The sequence below is a fragment of the Pelophylax lessonae genome (assembly GCF_965119305.1).
Source record: "Pelophylax lessonae genome assembly, chromosome: 3".
NCBI lineage: Eukaryota > Metazoa > Chordata > Amphibia > Anura > Ranidae > Pelophylax > Pelophylax lessonae.
The window spans coordinates 14180894-14193993 of record NC_138770.1 but is presented as its reverse complement, the minus strand read 5'-3'; the positions used below and the strand labels follow the sequence as shown (position 1 = coordinate 14193993).

The following is a 13100-nucleotide window of genomic DNA, read 5'->3' as shown; positions in this document are numbered from 1 at the left end:
ATTGTGAAGTAGTCCGATAAGATACCGTTCGCCCTAACCTGGGCGACAGGGGCAGAATAGATCTGGGAGATCCAGTTTAGCATGGTGTTGCCCTAAGTAGTGGGGGGGGGGGGGGTATGAAGAGAATTGAGATAAAAAGAGGGGAGGCAAAGATGGTATGAGAGAGGAAGAAAGGAAAGTCAGGCAAGCAAAGAATATGAGAGAGTGAAAGAGAAGGGGGCAATCCCACAAAGAGGCCTCAATTTACTAAGAGATGGCAAAAGTAAATGCTAAGACGCTCACCAGCAAGGAGCCGGATGAATGAGCGCGTGCCTATGTGGGGTTGTGGTTGGAAAGAGCCAAGGGAGGGGCCCCCGATTCCCCCTGGCCCGGCAGCCTTCTTGAATAAATGAAGAATGGTATATAAGGTGTAGCACTGCCCCCTAGAGGACTGCTGAATTTTCACACTGTAAGGATTCCCTTGGGTTCCCCGTAGCAACTGCTTGCAGAACTTGCAGAAATCTTAACACTTTATGTTCTTGGCTCAGTCAATGATCAGTCTAGGGGTAATAGTTTTTGTGGTTTTATTTCATATTGGGATAGGAGAAGGGATGAGTGGGATACTCCAATTGTCTAACTATTCACAATTCATAGGACTTCTAGTTTGAGAATGCTGCAAGGCTGCTACTTCATCCTGCCACTTGAATGAAGCTGAGAAAAGTGTTCCTAGTGATGTTTCTCTTCAAGGTAATCACCCAGTACCCCCTTTCTCTGTACTAGCTGACACCGGTCCACTGACTATAAACTCCAGATGGTTCCCTTCCTGGGCAGACCCCTGAGCAAGATCCTCTGTACTCACGATACTGTTTTTCCAGATTCTCGCAGTGCCCCAACTCCTCCAGTCAGCTCTCCTGGACCTCTGGGTTCAGCTCCTCTCCACTGGTTCACCAGGCCAACTGCCTGTGACCATCACCCACTGCTGCAGAAGAGGAGGCAGCCGCCACCCTCCTTCTGGGACTTTGCTTCCCGCCAAAAGACCTCTACCTCATGTGCCCCTGGCTTTTTATACCCTGCCCCACAATTCACAGAGACAACCTATCTGTGCCAATCCTTGGGGCTGTATCAAAAGCCTGTGTGTCATTGGCCAGGTTTCCTCCAGCATCCAGTGTGCCTCCCCATTGGATCAGCTGGGGACACTCCCTTAGACCAGATGAATCACACACTGGGCACACTGAGCAGACCTAACTCACAGATCCTGCTCCCTGATAAGCAGAGTGCAATATAGAATTTACCTGCTGCTCCTCTGATAGGCAGACAGAGGCAAAACTATACTCAATCTCTAGCACCTGACTAGGAGGGTGCTACATCCACCCCCCACCAGACGAGCCATGTCCTCACTGACTCTGGGGCAGCCGTCCCTTACAAAAACTTCCTACAAAAATAAAGGGAGTATCCCACAAACCTGGAAAAGGGGGAAAAGGGGAATAACAAATGTACATATAATAAATTATGTAGAAAAATATAGATATGCCACACAAATATTCACAAAACAACTTAATGCACCCCCCATGAAACAAAACTCTGCTTGAGTGGGTAACATGTCAACCTGACTAACTAGCTAACTATAACATTCACTTTTCACAAATGGAGGGCCTTGCCAGACCCAGACATCCTGCAAAGGAAGAATTAAAGGTTAGCACTTCCAACATTTGCATATTAACAAGATTCTACCTAATGTAGTGAGAATGCCCTCTCCTCAGAGGCGACCTTCTCACCCAAGATCCCTAGCTACACATCCTGGCAGATATCACTTCCGGTAGGCTTGACTAGGCGTTCAGCTCCACTCCTGTACAGGTGACAACCAAACCCTGTCAAGCTAACTATCTACCTTGTAGCCACAATGAGTGACTGAAACAGACACCGTCCCTTTAGCACCTGGGCACTGACTCTTCTTCCATTTCAGCCATGCCCACAAGTTCTCGAAGACATGTGGAGTCCATCTGACTGATGCTCACAGTGTCCCTCACACCTGTAGCACCGAGGCTACATGTCTTCTTAAGGACAAGGTATTTGCTGGAGCCTGAGCAACCTGTCAGACTTGTGGGTGTTAACAGTCTCTTCAGGGGCCCCTGGCACTAGGGCACCCCGCACCGAAGAGACCTCAGGCCACTACCCATTCAACCCAACAAAGTTCCATTACTGGCCCATTGGCCCAATAGTATCTTCACAAGGCATCTTTGTAAAAAGAGTCTCTTTGCATAGAATTCTCCTCTTCAGCCCGATGACCTAACTACTCCACAGATTGTCCTTTTAACTTGCGGTGTTACATGATCCTGGCCCGATGGCCCAAAGGATCTCCTTTTTAGCACAGTTATAGTATCACTAGAGTCCTCCTTTAGTAAGGGTCTCTTCTTCTTTAAAGTTGGAGGGTTGGCCCTCTTTAGTGGAATCACTCAGCAGTGGTAATTGTAGATTTCCCAATCCCTTTTGCAAGGATAGAAGGGAAAGGGGTATTGGAAATAGGGCTTGGGCCCTAGCAACAAAAGTGAAACTTGAAACATCACTGTACACTTTACATTCGGGCTCTCCAGCCCCTCTTCTTCTGTAAGCAAGTAAGCAAACTCAGGCTAGCCAGCCTCACTAAACTCAGCATCCTGTGTCCTTAGCAATAGTAGTCAGGATGTGGGATTCGCACAACTTTCCCCTCTGAGTCTCTTACACGGATGGACCAAGCCTGGCCAGATCTGTCTGGGTGGTGAACCTCCACTCCGTCTATATAGATGGCCCGCCCAAAGTTCCAATTTGCCTTCATAGATTGGAAGGTTCTCTATAACTCCGGCTTTGATTGGTTGCGGTGGGGTTTCGGAATATAAAGGAAGTCCCACACAGCCTCGTCACACCAAGCCTCTTACCAGGCCGACTGCCTGTGACCATCACCCACTGCTACAGAAGAGGAGGCAGCCACCACCCTCCTTCTGGGACTTTTCTTCCCGCCAAAGGACCTCTACCTCATGTTCCCTTGGCTTTTTATACCCTGCCCCACAATTCACCGAGACAACCCATCTGTGCCAATCCCTGGGGCTGTATCAAAAGCCTGTGTGTCATTGGCCAGGTTTCCTCCAGCATCCAATGTGCCTCCCCATTGGATCAGCTGGGGACACTCCCTTAGGCCAGATGAATCACACACCGGGCACACCGAGCAGACCTAACTCACAGATCCTGCTCCCTGATAAGCAGAGTGCAATATAGAATTTACCTGCTGCTCCTCTGATAGGCAGACAGAGCAAAAACTATACTCAATCTCTAGCACCTGACTAGGAGGGTGCTACATCTTTAAAAGACGTGGATGTCCGGGTAAATTTGAAAAGTTGTGGGGCATGTGGTTGGATACCCCTGGCCTTGGTCCAAAAGAATTAACACTTCAAAGATTAGTCCTAGGACCACATTGAGGGCACCTTTGACGCTGACAGTGTGTTTGCTGGGTTTGGTGGAGGAAATGGCACCTCTTGGAGCACAAAGAATTTTATTGTCGGTTACTCTGTTCTATGCGGGCAAGGCTATTCTTCTACATCGGGGGAAGACCGAAGCGCCATCGGTGGAGTATTGGAAGTCACCAGTGAACGCGATGCTGCTATTTTACAAAGCCACATACCTGAATAGAGGATGCGTTATATGGCAGGGTTGGACTGAGAGGCCATCTACTCTTCTCGGAGGTGATTGTGGTCTGCCACCGGTGAAGGTGACGGTCACCTTAGAGGGGTGAGTTGAGGTCCCCTGATACTTAGGGAGGTAACAAATGAAGTCTATGCCTAGCAGACAACAAGCAGTGGTGAGAGGGTGGGGGAGGGTGGCGTATGGACCTGGGTGAGAGTCTGTGTGGGGGAGACACTGCCGCGTTGAGGTTCTCCTGGGAGGTTCTCCTTTTACATTTTCCTATAAGTATTGTAGTACATGAGCATTGCACTGAGGTTGGGGGGATGGGGAGTTGTTTTAGTTGCTTTGTTTGTTTCTTGTCTGTTTTTTGTGTTATTTTTACTTCTATGTTTAAACATATGTTAGTCCTAGGAATGAATAAACAGGAGAGAACAGGATAAGGCGCAGGCCAAGGAGATGTTGGGGGAGTGGGTGGAGTCAGTGAGATGTTGGGGGAGTGGGTGGAGTCAGTGGAGGTGGGGAATGGAAACATGCAGGACTGACTATATATGAAGGTTACGATCGCTGTGTCTATGACTGTACAAAGCGGAAATATTGTGTACCGAATGGAATGGACTTTTCTTTCTTTATAATAAAACTTTTTCTGATTTAAAAGAAAAAAACACTCAGAAAAGATGAGTAGGAAAATGTCAGTGGCCTCCACCTGTAAAACCATTCCTGTTTTGGAGGTCGTCTCATTGTTGCCCATCTAGTGCACCTGTTGGTAACAACCCCCTCTGCTACTTGACTGAGCAGATGAATATCCCAGCAGGAGTTTCCCTGACTTGATGCTATACTCTGATTATAAAGTGTTGAGCAGTGTATATGAGTGTGGAAAACTCTTGGTAATTTTTCTTGTCTTCTGACAGACGGACTCTGTGGTGGGAATAGAAGGACATCGGAGGAAGATGTGACTACAGAAGATAATGACATGGCATCTTCTCCAGAAGTAAATCCCGTTCCTCATAATATACATGACAGACCTCACCATTGGAGGAGATCATTGGAATCTCCTGATACTTCACATAGTCCTCTAATATCTGACAGTGCTGACGGGTGCGGGAGACCATCTCATCTCAGGGAAACTTCTTTATACCATACAGGAGAGAATTCGTTGTCATGTTCAGAGTGCGGGAAATGTTTTAAACACAAAAAAAGCCTCCTTAGACATCAGAGAAAACACACAGGTGACCTTCCCTATTCATGTTCAGAGTGCGGGAAATGTTTTAGTCATAAAGCATACCTTCTTCAGCACCAGAGAATACACACAGGGGAGCGCCCCTATTCATGTTCAGAGTGCGGTAAATGTTTTAATAATAAAACAAACCTTCTTAGCCATCAGAGAATACATACAGGTGACCTTCCCTATTCATGTTCAGAGTGCGGGAAATGTTTTAATGATAAAGGAAACCTTCTTAGCCATCAGAAAATACACACAGGTGAGCGTCCCTATTCATGTTCAGAGTGCGGGAAATGTTTTAATCATAAAGGAAGCCTTCTTAGCCATCAGAAAATACACACAGGGGAGGTTCCCTATTCATGTTCGGAGTGTGGGAAATGTTTTAGGCACAAAGGAAACCTTCTTAGGCACCAGAAAATTCACACAGGGGAACGACCTTTTTCATGTTCAGAGTGCGGGAAATGTTTTAGCCAAAAAGGTAACCTTCTTCATCACCAGAGAATACACACAGGTGAGCATCCCTATTCATGTTCAGAGTGCGGGAAATGTTTTAATGATAAAGGAAACCTTCTTTGCCATCAGAGAATACACACAGGTGAGCGTCCTTATTCATGTTCAGAGTGCGGGAAATGTTTTAATCGTAAAGAAAAGCTTCTTAGCCATCAGAGAATACACACAGGTGAGCATCCCTATTCATGTTCAGAGTGCGGGAAATGTTTTAATGATAAAGGAAACCTTCTTTGCCATCAGAGAATACACACAGGTGAGCGTCCCTATTCATGTTCAGAGTGCGGGAAATGTTTTAAGGATAAAGGAAACCTTCTTATCCATCAGAGAATACACACAGGTGAGCGTCCCTATTCATGTTCGGAGTGTGGGAAACATTTTAATGAGAAAGGAAATCTTCTTATCCATCAGAGAATACACACAGGGGAGCTTCCATATTCATGTTCAGAATGTGGGAAAGGTTTTAATCATAAAGGAAACCTTCTTAGCCATCAGAAAATACACAGGGGTGAGCTTCCCTGTTAATTTTCAGAGTGTGGGAAATGTTTTAATCATAAAGGAAACCTTCTTAACCGGCAGAGAAGACACACAGTTAAGCCTCCATATTCATGTTCAGAGTGCGGGAAATGTTTTAATAATAAAGGAAACCTTCTTAGCCATTAGGGAATACACACAGGTGAGCTTCCCTATTTATGTTCAGAGTGCGGGAAATGTTTTGCGTTCAAATGTTTACTTGTTAGACACCGGAAAGTTCATATAGGCGAGCGTCTCTAATCTTGTGCAGAGTGCGGGAAATGTTTAAGTAAGAAAGAACACCTACTTACACACAGGTGAGCGCCCTTTTTATTGTTACGAGTGCGGGAAATGTTTTCCAAACAAAGATTTATTTCTTAGAAACCAGAAAGTTCATATGGGGGCGAGCGTCCTATTTCATGTTCAGAGTGTGGGAAATGTTTAAAAATAAAGGAAATATAATGAAACATCAGAGTGCACCCCCTGCTGGTACTACGGGAAATGGACGCTGGATTGTAACGGGTGGAACTGTTTAGTCCATAAACAAATGTGAAACACCCACAGTCCACTCAGGGTTGGTTTACACCCGCATCGCCCTCTGACCCGCTGTGGGGTTGGCAGGCAGCTGGGAGCCCTTATGTTAACCCTGTAAAGCCCACGCCAGTACGCCGCAACCGTATGCATCGTGGCTGTTGCGGCACAACCCCATTCAGTTGAAGAGCATTGCCCAATGTGACCGGGGGGTGTGAGGTTTGCAGCAGCCGCAAATTGCAGTGCCATGTGTACCGCCCCATCCGGCTGCCATTTAAGCTTAAGGGGGGTAGTAAAATAATGACTCAACTGTCTACCTTTACCGATCCCTCCCCACATGAGACAACAGGCGGGAAACCATGACAATACATGGGGCAACAAGTGAGCAATTAAGACAAAACATGGGGCAACAGGTGGGCAATCCGCACAATACATGGGATAATAAGTGGGCAATCCTGACAATATATGGGGCATAAAACCAATGAAAATGGTGGCACTCCAACAGGTTATAGCGATGATATTTATTGCAAACAGTCAATAAGGGATACAGAAAGGTGGACGCGTTTCACGCGTAATATCGTGCTTCTTCACCACGGTGTGCGCACCTGTTGGTAATACATGGGGGCAACAAGTGGGCATTCATGACAATACATGGGGCAGCAGACAAACAATTCTGACAATACATTCTTTGTGTGTTCTACTTATAAATATGTATATAGATCTAACCTACTGGATGGAAAAAGATCACTGTAACATGCATTAACCCACAGCAGCCAATCAGGATTAACTTTCACTGGTGAACCTTCTTAGAAGGGGGGTGAGTTGAGATCTTGCATTGATTATAGGGTCCTCAATCGCATCACGGTCAAGAATGCATACCTGATGATTGGTTGCTTAATTTTTTTGCTCCTTTAGATTTATTGAAGTAGCCGGCTTTTTATTGGTCCAACCAATGTATGATTATTAATACATTTGACACATTTGTTAATTACATTATAAAAGATTTAAGCTTTATTTTATTCATATCATTACTGTGTGGTAATCGCTTATTCTGATCTTGTCCAATAAAAACTCTTCGTACAATATTCTGTGCCGAGTCTTTTTTTTTTACCAATGATTAGATGATCGGTGATTGGAATGTGATCAGTTCATAGAGAGTCATCCATTGGGGTTTTATTAGTGAGATGGAGAGTGGAGAAGGCACCACATTGACAGCCATTGGAGGCCCTTTCTAAAGCCCTAAACTTTTTGGCAACCTGTCTATGACATTAGTCTTCCAAACTCTATCTCACTGAGCTAAGGCCAGAAGAGTTCCAGGAGTTCTTCTCTGTCCACAGTTCCCAAACCAAAAGGATACATCCACCACATCTTCAATCTTAAGGCCATAAATGTCCTCAGCTGGGCCCAGGAGTTCTGCCGGGAGAAAGGGAAAGGAAAGACAGGTGCTGGTGGTAGGGGACTCAATTATTAGAAGGACAGATAGTGTAATCTGTGACAAAGACCGTGTGCGCCGAACAGTCTGTTGTTTGCCGGGCACTCGGGTTCGGCACATCGCGGATCGGGTGAACAGATTATTGGGTGGGGCTGAGGAAGACCCAGCTGTCATGGTACACGTGGGTACCAATGACATAGGCAGAGGAAGACGGAGAGTCCTACACGATTTCAGGGACTTAGGCGCTAAGTTGAGGACTAGGACCTCCAAGGTAGTATTTTCCGAAATACTACCTGTACCTCGAGCCACACCAGAGAGGCAGCGGGAGATTAGGGAAGTTAACGAGTGGCTGAGTAGCTGGTGTAGTAAGGAGGGTTTCGGGTTCCTGGAGAACTGGGCCGACTTCTCAGTCGGTCACCGGCTCTTTGGTAGGGACGGATTGCACCTAAATGGGGTGGGTGCAGCCGTACTGGGTGAGAGGATGGCCAAAAAGTTAGAGGGGCTTTTAAACTAGGGAATGGGGTGGAGGGTACAGATGTAGAATTAGCCAGTGGAAAGCAAGTTTCAGAGGGCAGAAATGGGGGCATTAGCGGTAGGGTGTTCGGAGCCCCTATACCCAGGGTGGGTACGGGGAAAAATCAAGAGAGCAGCCTAAAAACATCAAAATTACGAGGCTTATATACCAATGCCAGAAGCCTGGCCAACAAGATGGGAGAGCTGGAGCTGCTGATGTTTGAGGAGGACTTAGATTTTGTGGGGATAACTGAGACTTGGTTTGACAGCTCTCTTGACTGGATGGCGACCATTCAGGGGTATTCCCTTTATCGCAGAGATAGAGAGGGTAAAAAAGGGGGAGGGGTATGTTTGTATATTAAGAACAGTATACAGGTAAATATGAGGGATGATATTAATAATGGAGCTATGGACGAGGCAGAATCCCTATGGGTAGAGCTTCAAAGGAAAGGCACGGTGGGGAAGGTAATATTGGGTGTATGCTATAGGCCCCCAAACCAGAGGGAGGAGGGTGAGGTGGACCTCATGTTACAGATAGGATTGGCAGCAAGGATGGGAAATGTCATTATAATGGGGGACTTTAATTATCCTGATATAGACTGGGCAGAAGGAACCGCGCATTCAGCCAAGGCTCGGCAGTTCCTAAATGTTTTGCAGGACAATTTCATGGGTCAGATGGTGAAAGCACCGACAAGAAACAATGCGGTACTTGACCTACTGATTACCAACAATACAGACCTGATCACGGATATAGAAATACGGGACAACTTAGGGAACAGTGACCATAGGTCAATTGGTTTCAGTATTAATTACAGTAATAGGAAACACAAGGGTAATATAAGGACACTGAATTTCAAAAGAGCCAATTTCCCTAAACTGCGCTCGCTGCTAGAAAATATCAAATGGGATAGAACCCTGGGAACAAAGAACACGGAGGAAAAATGGGAGTGCTTCAAGAGCATACTTAACAAGGGGGTGGGCCAGTGCATTCCACAGGGAAATAAATTTAAAAGAGCAAAACCAAACCCTGGGTGGCTAAACTCCAACATAAAAATGTATATTAGAGCTAAAGAAAAGGCCTTCAAAAAATACAAGACTGAGGGGTCATTGGCAGCATTTAAGCACTACAAAGAGTGTAATAAGAAACGTAAAGATGAAATCAGGGCGGCTAAGATAGAACACGAGAGACATATAGCGGAGGAGAGTAAAAAGAACCCCAAGAAATTCTTTAAGTATATAAACAGTAAGAAAGCGAGGCCAGAACACATTGGCCCCATAAAAGATGATAAAGGAAAAATGGCCACTGAGGACAGAGAAAAGGCGGAAGTGTTAAATAATTTCTTTTCTTCAGTCTTCACAAAGGAGTCGGGGGGCTACACGAACCCCGCTTGTAAGGCCGAACTAAATAATACACCTCAGGAAGTGCCGCCATGGCTAACAGAAGATAGACTTAGAGCTAAACTAGAGAAACTTAACATAAATAAATCCCCGGGACAGGATGGCTTGCACCCAAGGGTTCTAAATGAGCTCAGTCAGGTGATTGCCAGACCATTATTCTTGATCTTTAAGGATAGTTTACAGACAGGTATGGTGCCAGCTGATTGGAAAAAAGCCAACGTGGTACCAATATTTAAAAAGGGGCCGAGATATATCCCGGGTAACTATAGGCCGGTCAGCCTAACATCAGTAGTCTGCAAAATTTTGGAGGGGATGATAAGGGACCACATACAAGACTTTAGTAATGAAAACGGTATTATAAGTAGTAATCAGCATGGATTCATGAAAAATCGTTCATGCCAAACCAATCTATTAACCTTCTACGATGAAGTGAGCTGCCACTTAGATAAAGGTAAGCCTGTGGATGTGGTGTATCTGGACTTCGCAAAGGCCTTTGACACCGTTCCCCACAAGCGCTTACTGTACAAACTAAGGAAGGTAGGTATGGACCATAAGGTGAGTACCTGGATAGAGAACTGGCTCCAGGGGAGAGTACAGAGGGTGGTGATTAATGGGGAGTACTCGGATTGGGCGGGTGTGGAAAGTGGGGTCCCCCAGGGTTCTGTCCTGGGACCAATCCTGTTTAATTTATTCATAAATGATCTAGAGGAGGGGATATCTAGTACAATCTCAGTATTTGCAGATGATACTAAATTAGGCATGCCAATATCTTCTATGCAGGATGTGGAAATCTTGCAAGCAGACCTGAACAAAATAACGGGGTGGGCAACTACATGGCAGCTGAGATTTAATGTAGAAAAATGTAAAGTAATGCACTTGGGGGCCAGAAACCAGAAAGCAAGCTACTCACTAGGGGGGGAACCTCTGGGTGAGTCTAGGATGGAAAGGGACCTGGGGGTACTGGTAGACAACAGGCTTGGAAGTGGCATGCAATGCCAAGCCGCTGCAAGCAAAGCCAACAGAATACTGGGTTGTATAAAAAAGGGGATTCACTCCAGAAATAAAGAGATTATTCTTCCACTCTACAAGACTCTGGTCCGGCCACATCTGGAGTATGCTGTCCAGTTCTGGGCACCGGTCCTCAGGAAGGATGTGCTGGAACTGGAGAAAGTCCAGAGAAGGGCAACAAAAATAATTAGGGGAATGGAGGACATCGGCTATGAGGAAAGACTACAAGCACTGAACCTATTCTCTCTGGAGAAGAGACGCTTGAGGGGGGATATGATATCAATGTACAAATACTGTACTGGCGACCCTAGCATAAGGAACAAACTATTTAGAGTAAGGGAATACAATAAGACACGTGGCCACTCACTAAAACTAGAGGAAAGGCGGTTTAACCTTAAAGTGCGTAAGGGGTTCTTCACTGTAAGAGCGGTAAGGATGTGGAATTCTCTTCCGCAAGCAGTCGTATCAGCGGGGAGCATTGATAGTTTCAAAAAACTATTGGATGGACACCTTAAAGACCACAACATACAGGGGTATACAATGTACGGTTAAAAGCAAACACACACACATCATAGGTTGAACTGGATGGACTTGTGTCTTTTTTCAGCCTCACTAACTATGTAACTATGTAACTATGTAACTATGTAATCCACCAGGTCATAGCCTCTCTCTTTATCAGGGAGACTTTTTTCTTTGACTGTCCCACATACATGTACTGCGGTAGGGCAGCCGTTCTGCGCTACACCACGTACCTGTCCGTCATCTGATTTTCTGGGTCTGGGGCGTGCCCAGCTCCTGATGGACACAGCAGGAGTCAATCAGCGGATCCAGCGGACAGGGTGTCCATCGGTACCCAGTATTCGTTCCTGAGAGAGGTGGAACAGTTGTCTGCCAATGTAAACAAGGCAGATCACCGTTCTGTTAGTAGGGAAGATGGAGATCCTGTGTTTCTGCTAATGGAGGAAGGAGATACTGGCGCACAGAGATTATATATATGTAGCGCGCCCCCCACAGGGGCTGGTGAGTATGTTCGTTTACTCCACACTCCCTTGACCCTGAGGCACCTCCAACCCGCTTGACACTATGGGTTCTGACATGGTAGTTCAGAGAAACAACAATGACACTTGAATAACAATATATCAGTTTACTGACTTAAGAAGGAAATGAACAGATATAGTTTCAACACTACAGGAAGTATGAGTGCAAAGAACCAAAGTGAGATTCTGAATCTTAAAGTCCCAGAATCACTGAGTGGCCCAAGACTCAGAATCTCATACACCAATAATGTCAACTACAACTAGATATAACAATATCTAACTGAAGAAGTATATGAATATAATAATGATTCAATTCCTCTTATAAATGTGTGAGAGTGACAAATCAGACGTTTGTCTCTATATTAACTGTGGATAAAAGAGTTGGATCTGACTAACTCAGCTGCATGGATATATCTCAAGAGAATCCATATCAATCTTAAATATAACCTGAAAGAGTGCACTCTATCACCTATAGGGGTCCCCTTTCCTATGAATTAAATGAGTCTCTTCCTGGGTATGGCCTTGCTAATCTTCGCCAGCAGTAGGAGCTCTAATCATTCCGTGAATGATATTTGTAATCCAAAGGGAAAAAGGGGTATTTGTAATCCAGGCTCTGTCTACAATGAAGTCAAAATAAACCACTGTATGTGTACAGATGAGGCCTCCCGGTTCCCCAAGCACTATGAGGGGTGTCCCATGGCAACCGCTCCAATACATTAAAGTCCTCTCTGTGTCTCTGCTGTGTCACAGGCCCTTTCACTATGTCCGTGAGCTGCTGTGCTCACTACAATTCGATATCTCTCACCCAATCCTCTGACAGTCCTCCGCACCAGGCTGGTCACCTGTCTGTAACATCTGCCACCTCTCCAAGGTGTCTCCGCTCTCGATCAGTCACTCCTCTGTGACATCCGCACTAGGCCACGGCCTCTACTCGCTCTGCTCTCCACGGCGGTTCTCCGGCACATCCACACTGCACACGGTCCCCAAGGCAAGAGAGCGAACATCCGACTCCGCCCCTTATTTATAGACTCTCCCATAATTCCCCACGGAACCTGCAGCTCCCTGGGAGGATAGTTCCATCCGGCCCACTTTGCACAGTCTTCATCTTCCACTAGACTATATATTCCACAATCCAACACGCCACTCTTCAGGAGAACCTCAAAATAAGCAACAAACTTAAAGGAACAGTATATCAGCCTTAACTATGCTGGTAGCGATTTCTTTACTTGGCTACATCCTCCCCCCACTTGAATGTCTTTGGTCCCCAAAGATGATGGGACTCCTAAGTTGTTGACTCCATTGAGATATA

General features: G+C 45.8%; 3 protein-coding genes across 3 annotated transcripts in view; 2 read left to right on the top strand and 1 right to left on the bottom strand.

The window, feature by feature from the left end:
* LOC309550227 (uncharacterized protein) overlaps window positions 1-13100 on the bottom strand; it is a 1381219-nt gene that overhangs the window by 930474 nt on the left and 437645 nt on the right.
* Window positions 1-13100, top strand: part of LOC309548727 (uncharacterized protein) — a gene marked incomplete at its 5' end in the record, with an annotated part of 365133 nt that overhangs the window by 285867 nt on the left and 66166 nt on the right. The window lies entirely within an intron of this gene.
* Window positions 1-13100, top strand: part of LOC309548723 (uncharacterized protein) — a gene marked incomplete at both ends in the record, with an annotated part of 158513 nt that overhangs the window by 99838 nt on the left and 45575 nt on the right. The window contains one exon of the mRNA XM_082248679.1: window positions 4840-5699. Within this exon, the coding sequence (XP_082104805.1) occupies window positions 4840-5699 (860 nt within the window). The remainder of the gene's footprint in view (window positions 1-4839; window positions 5700-13100) is intronic.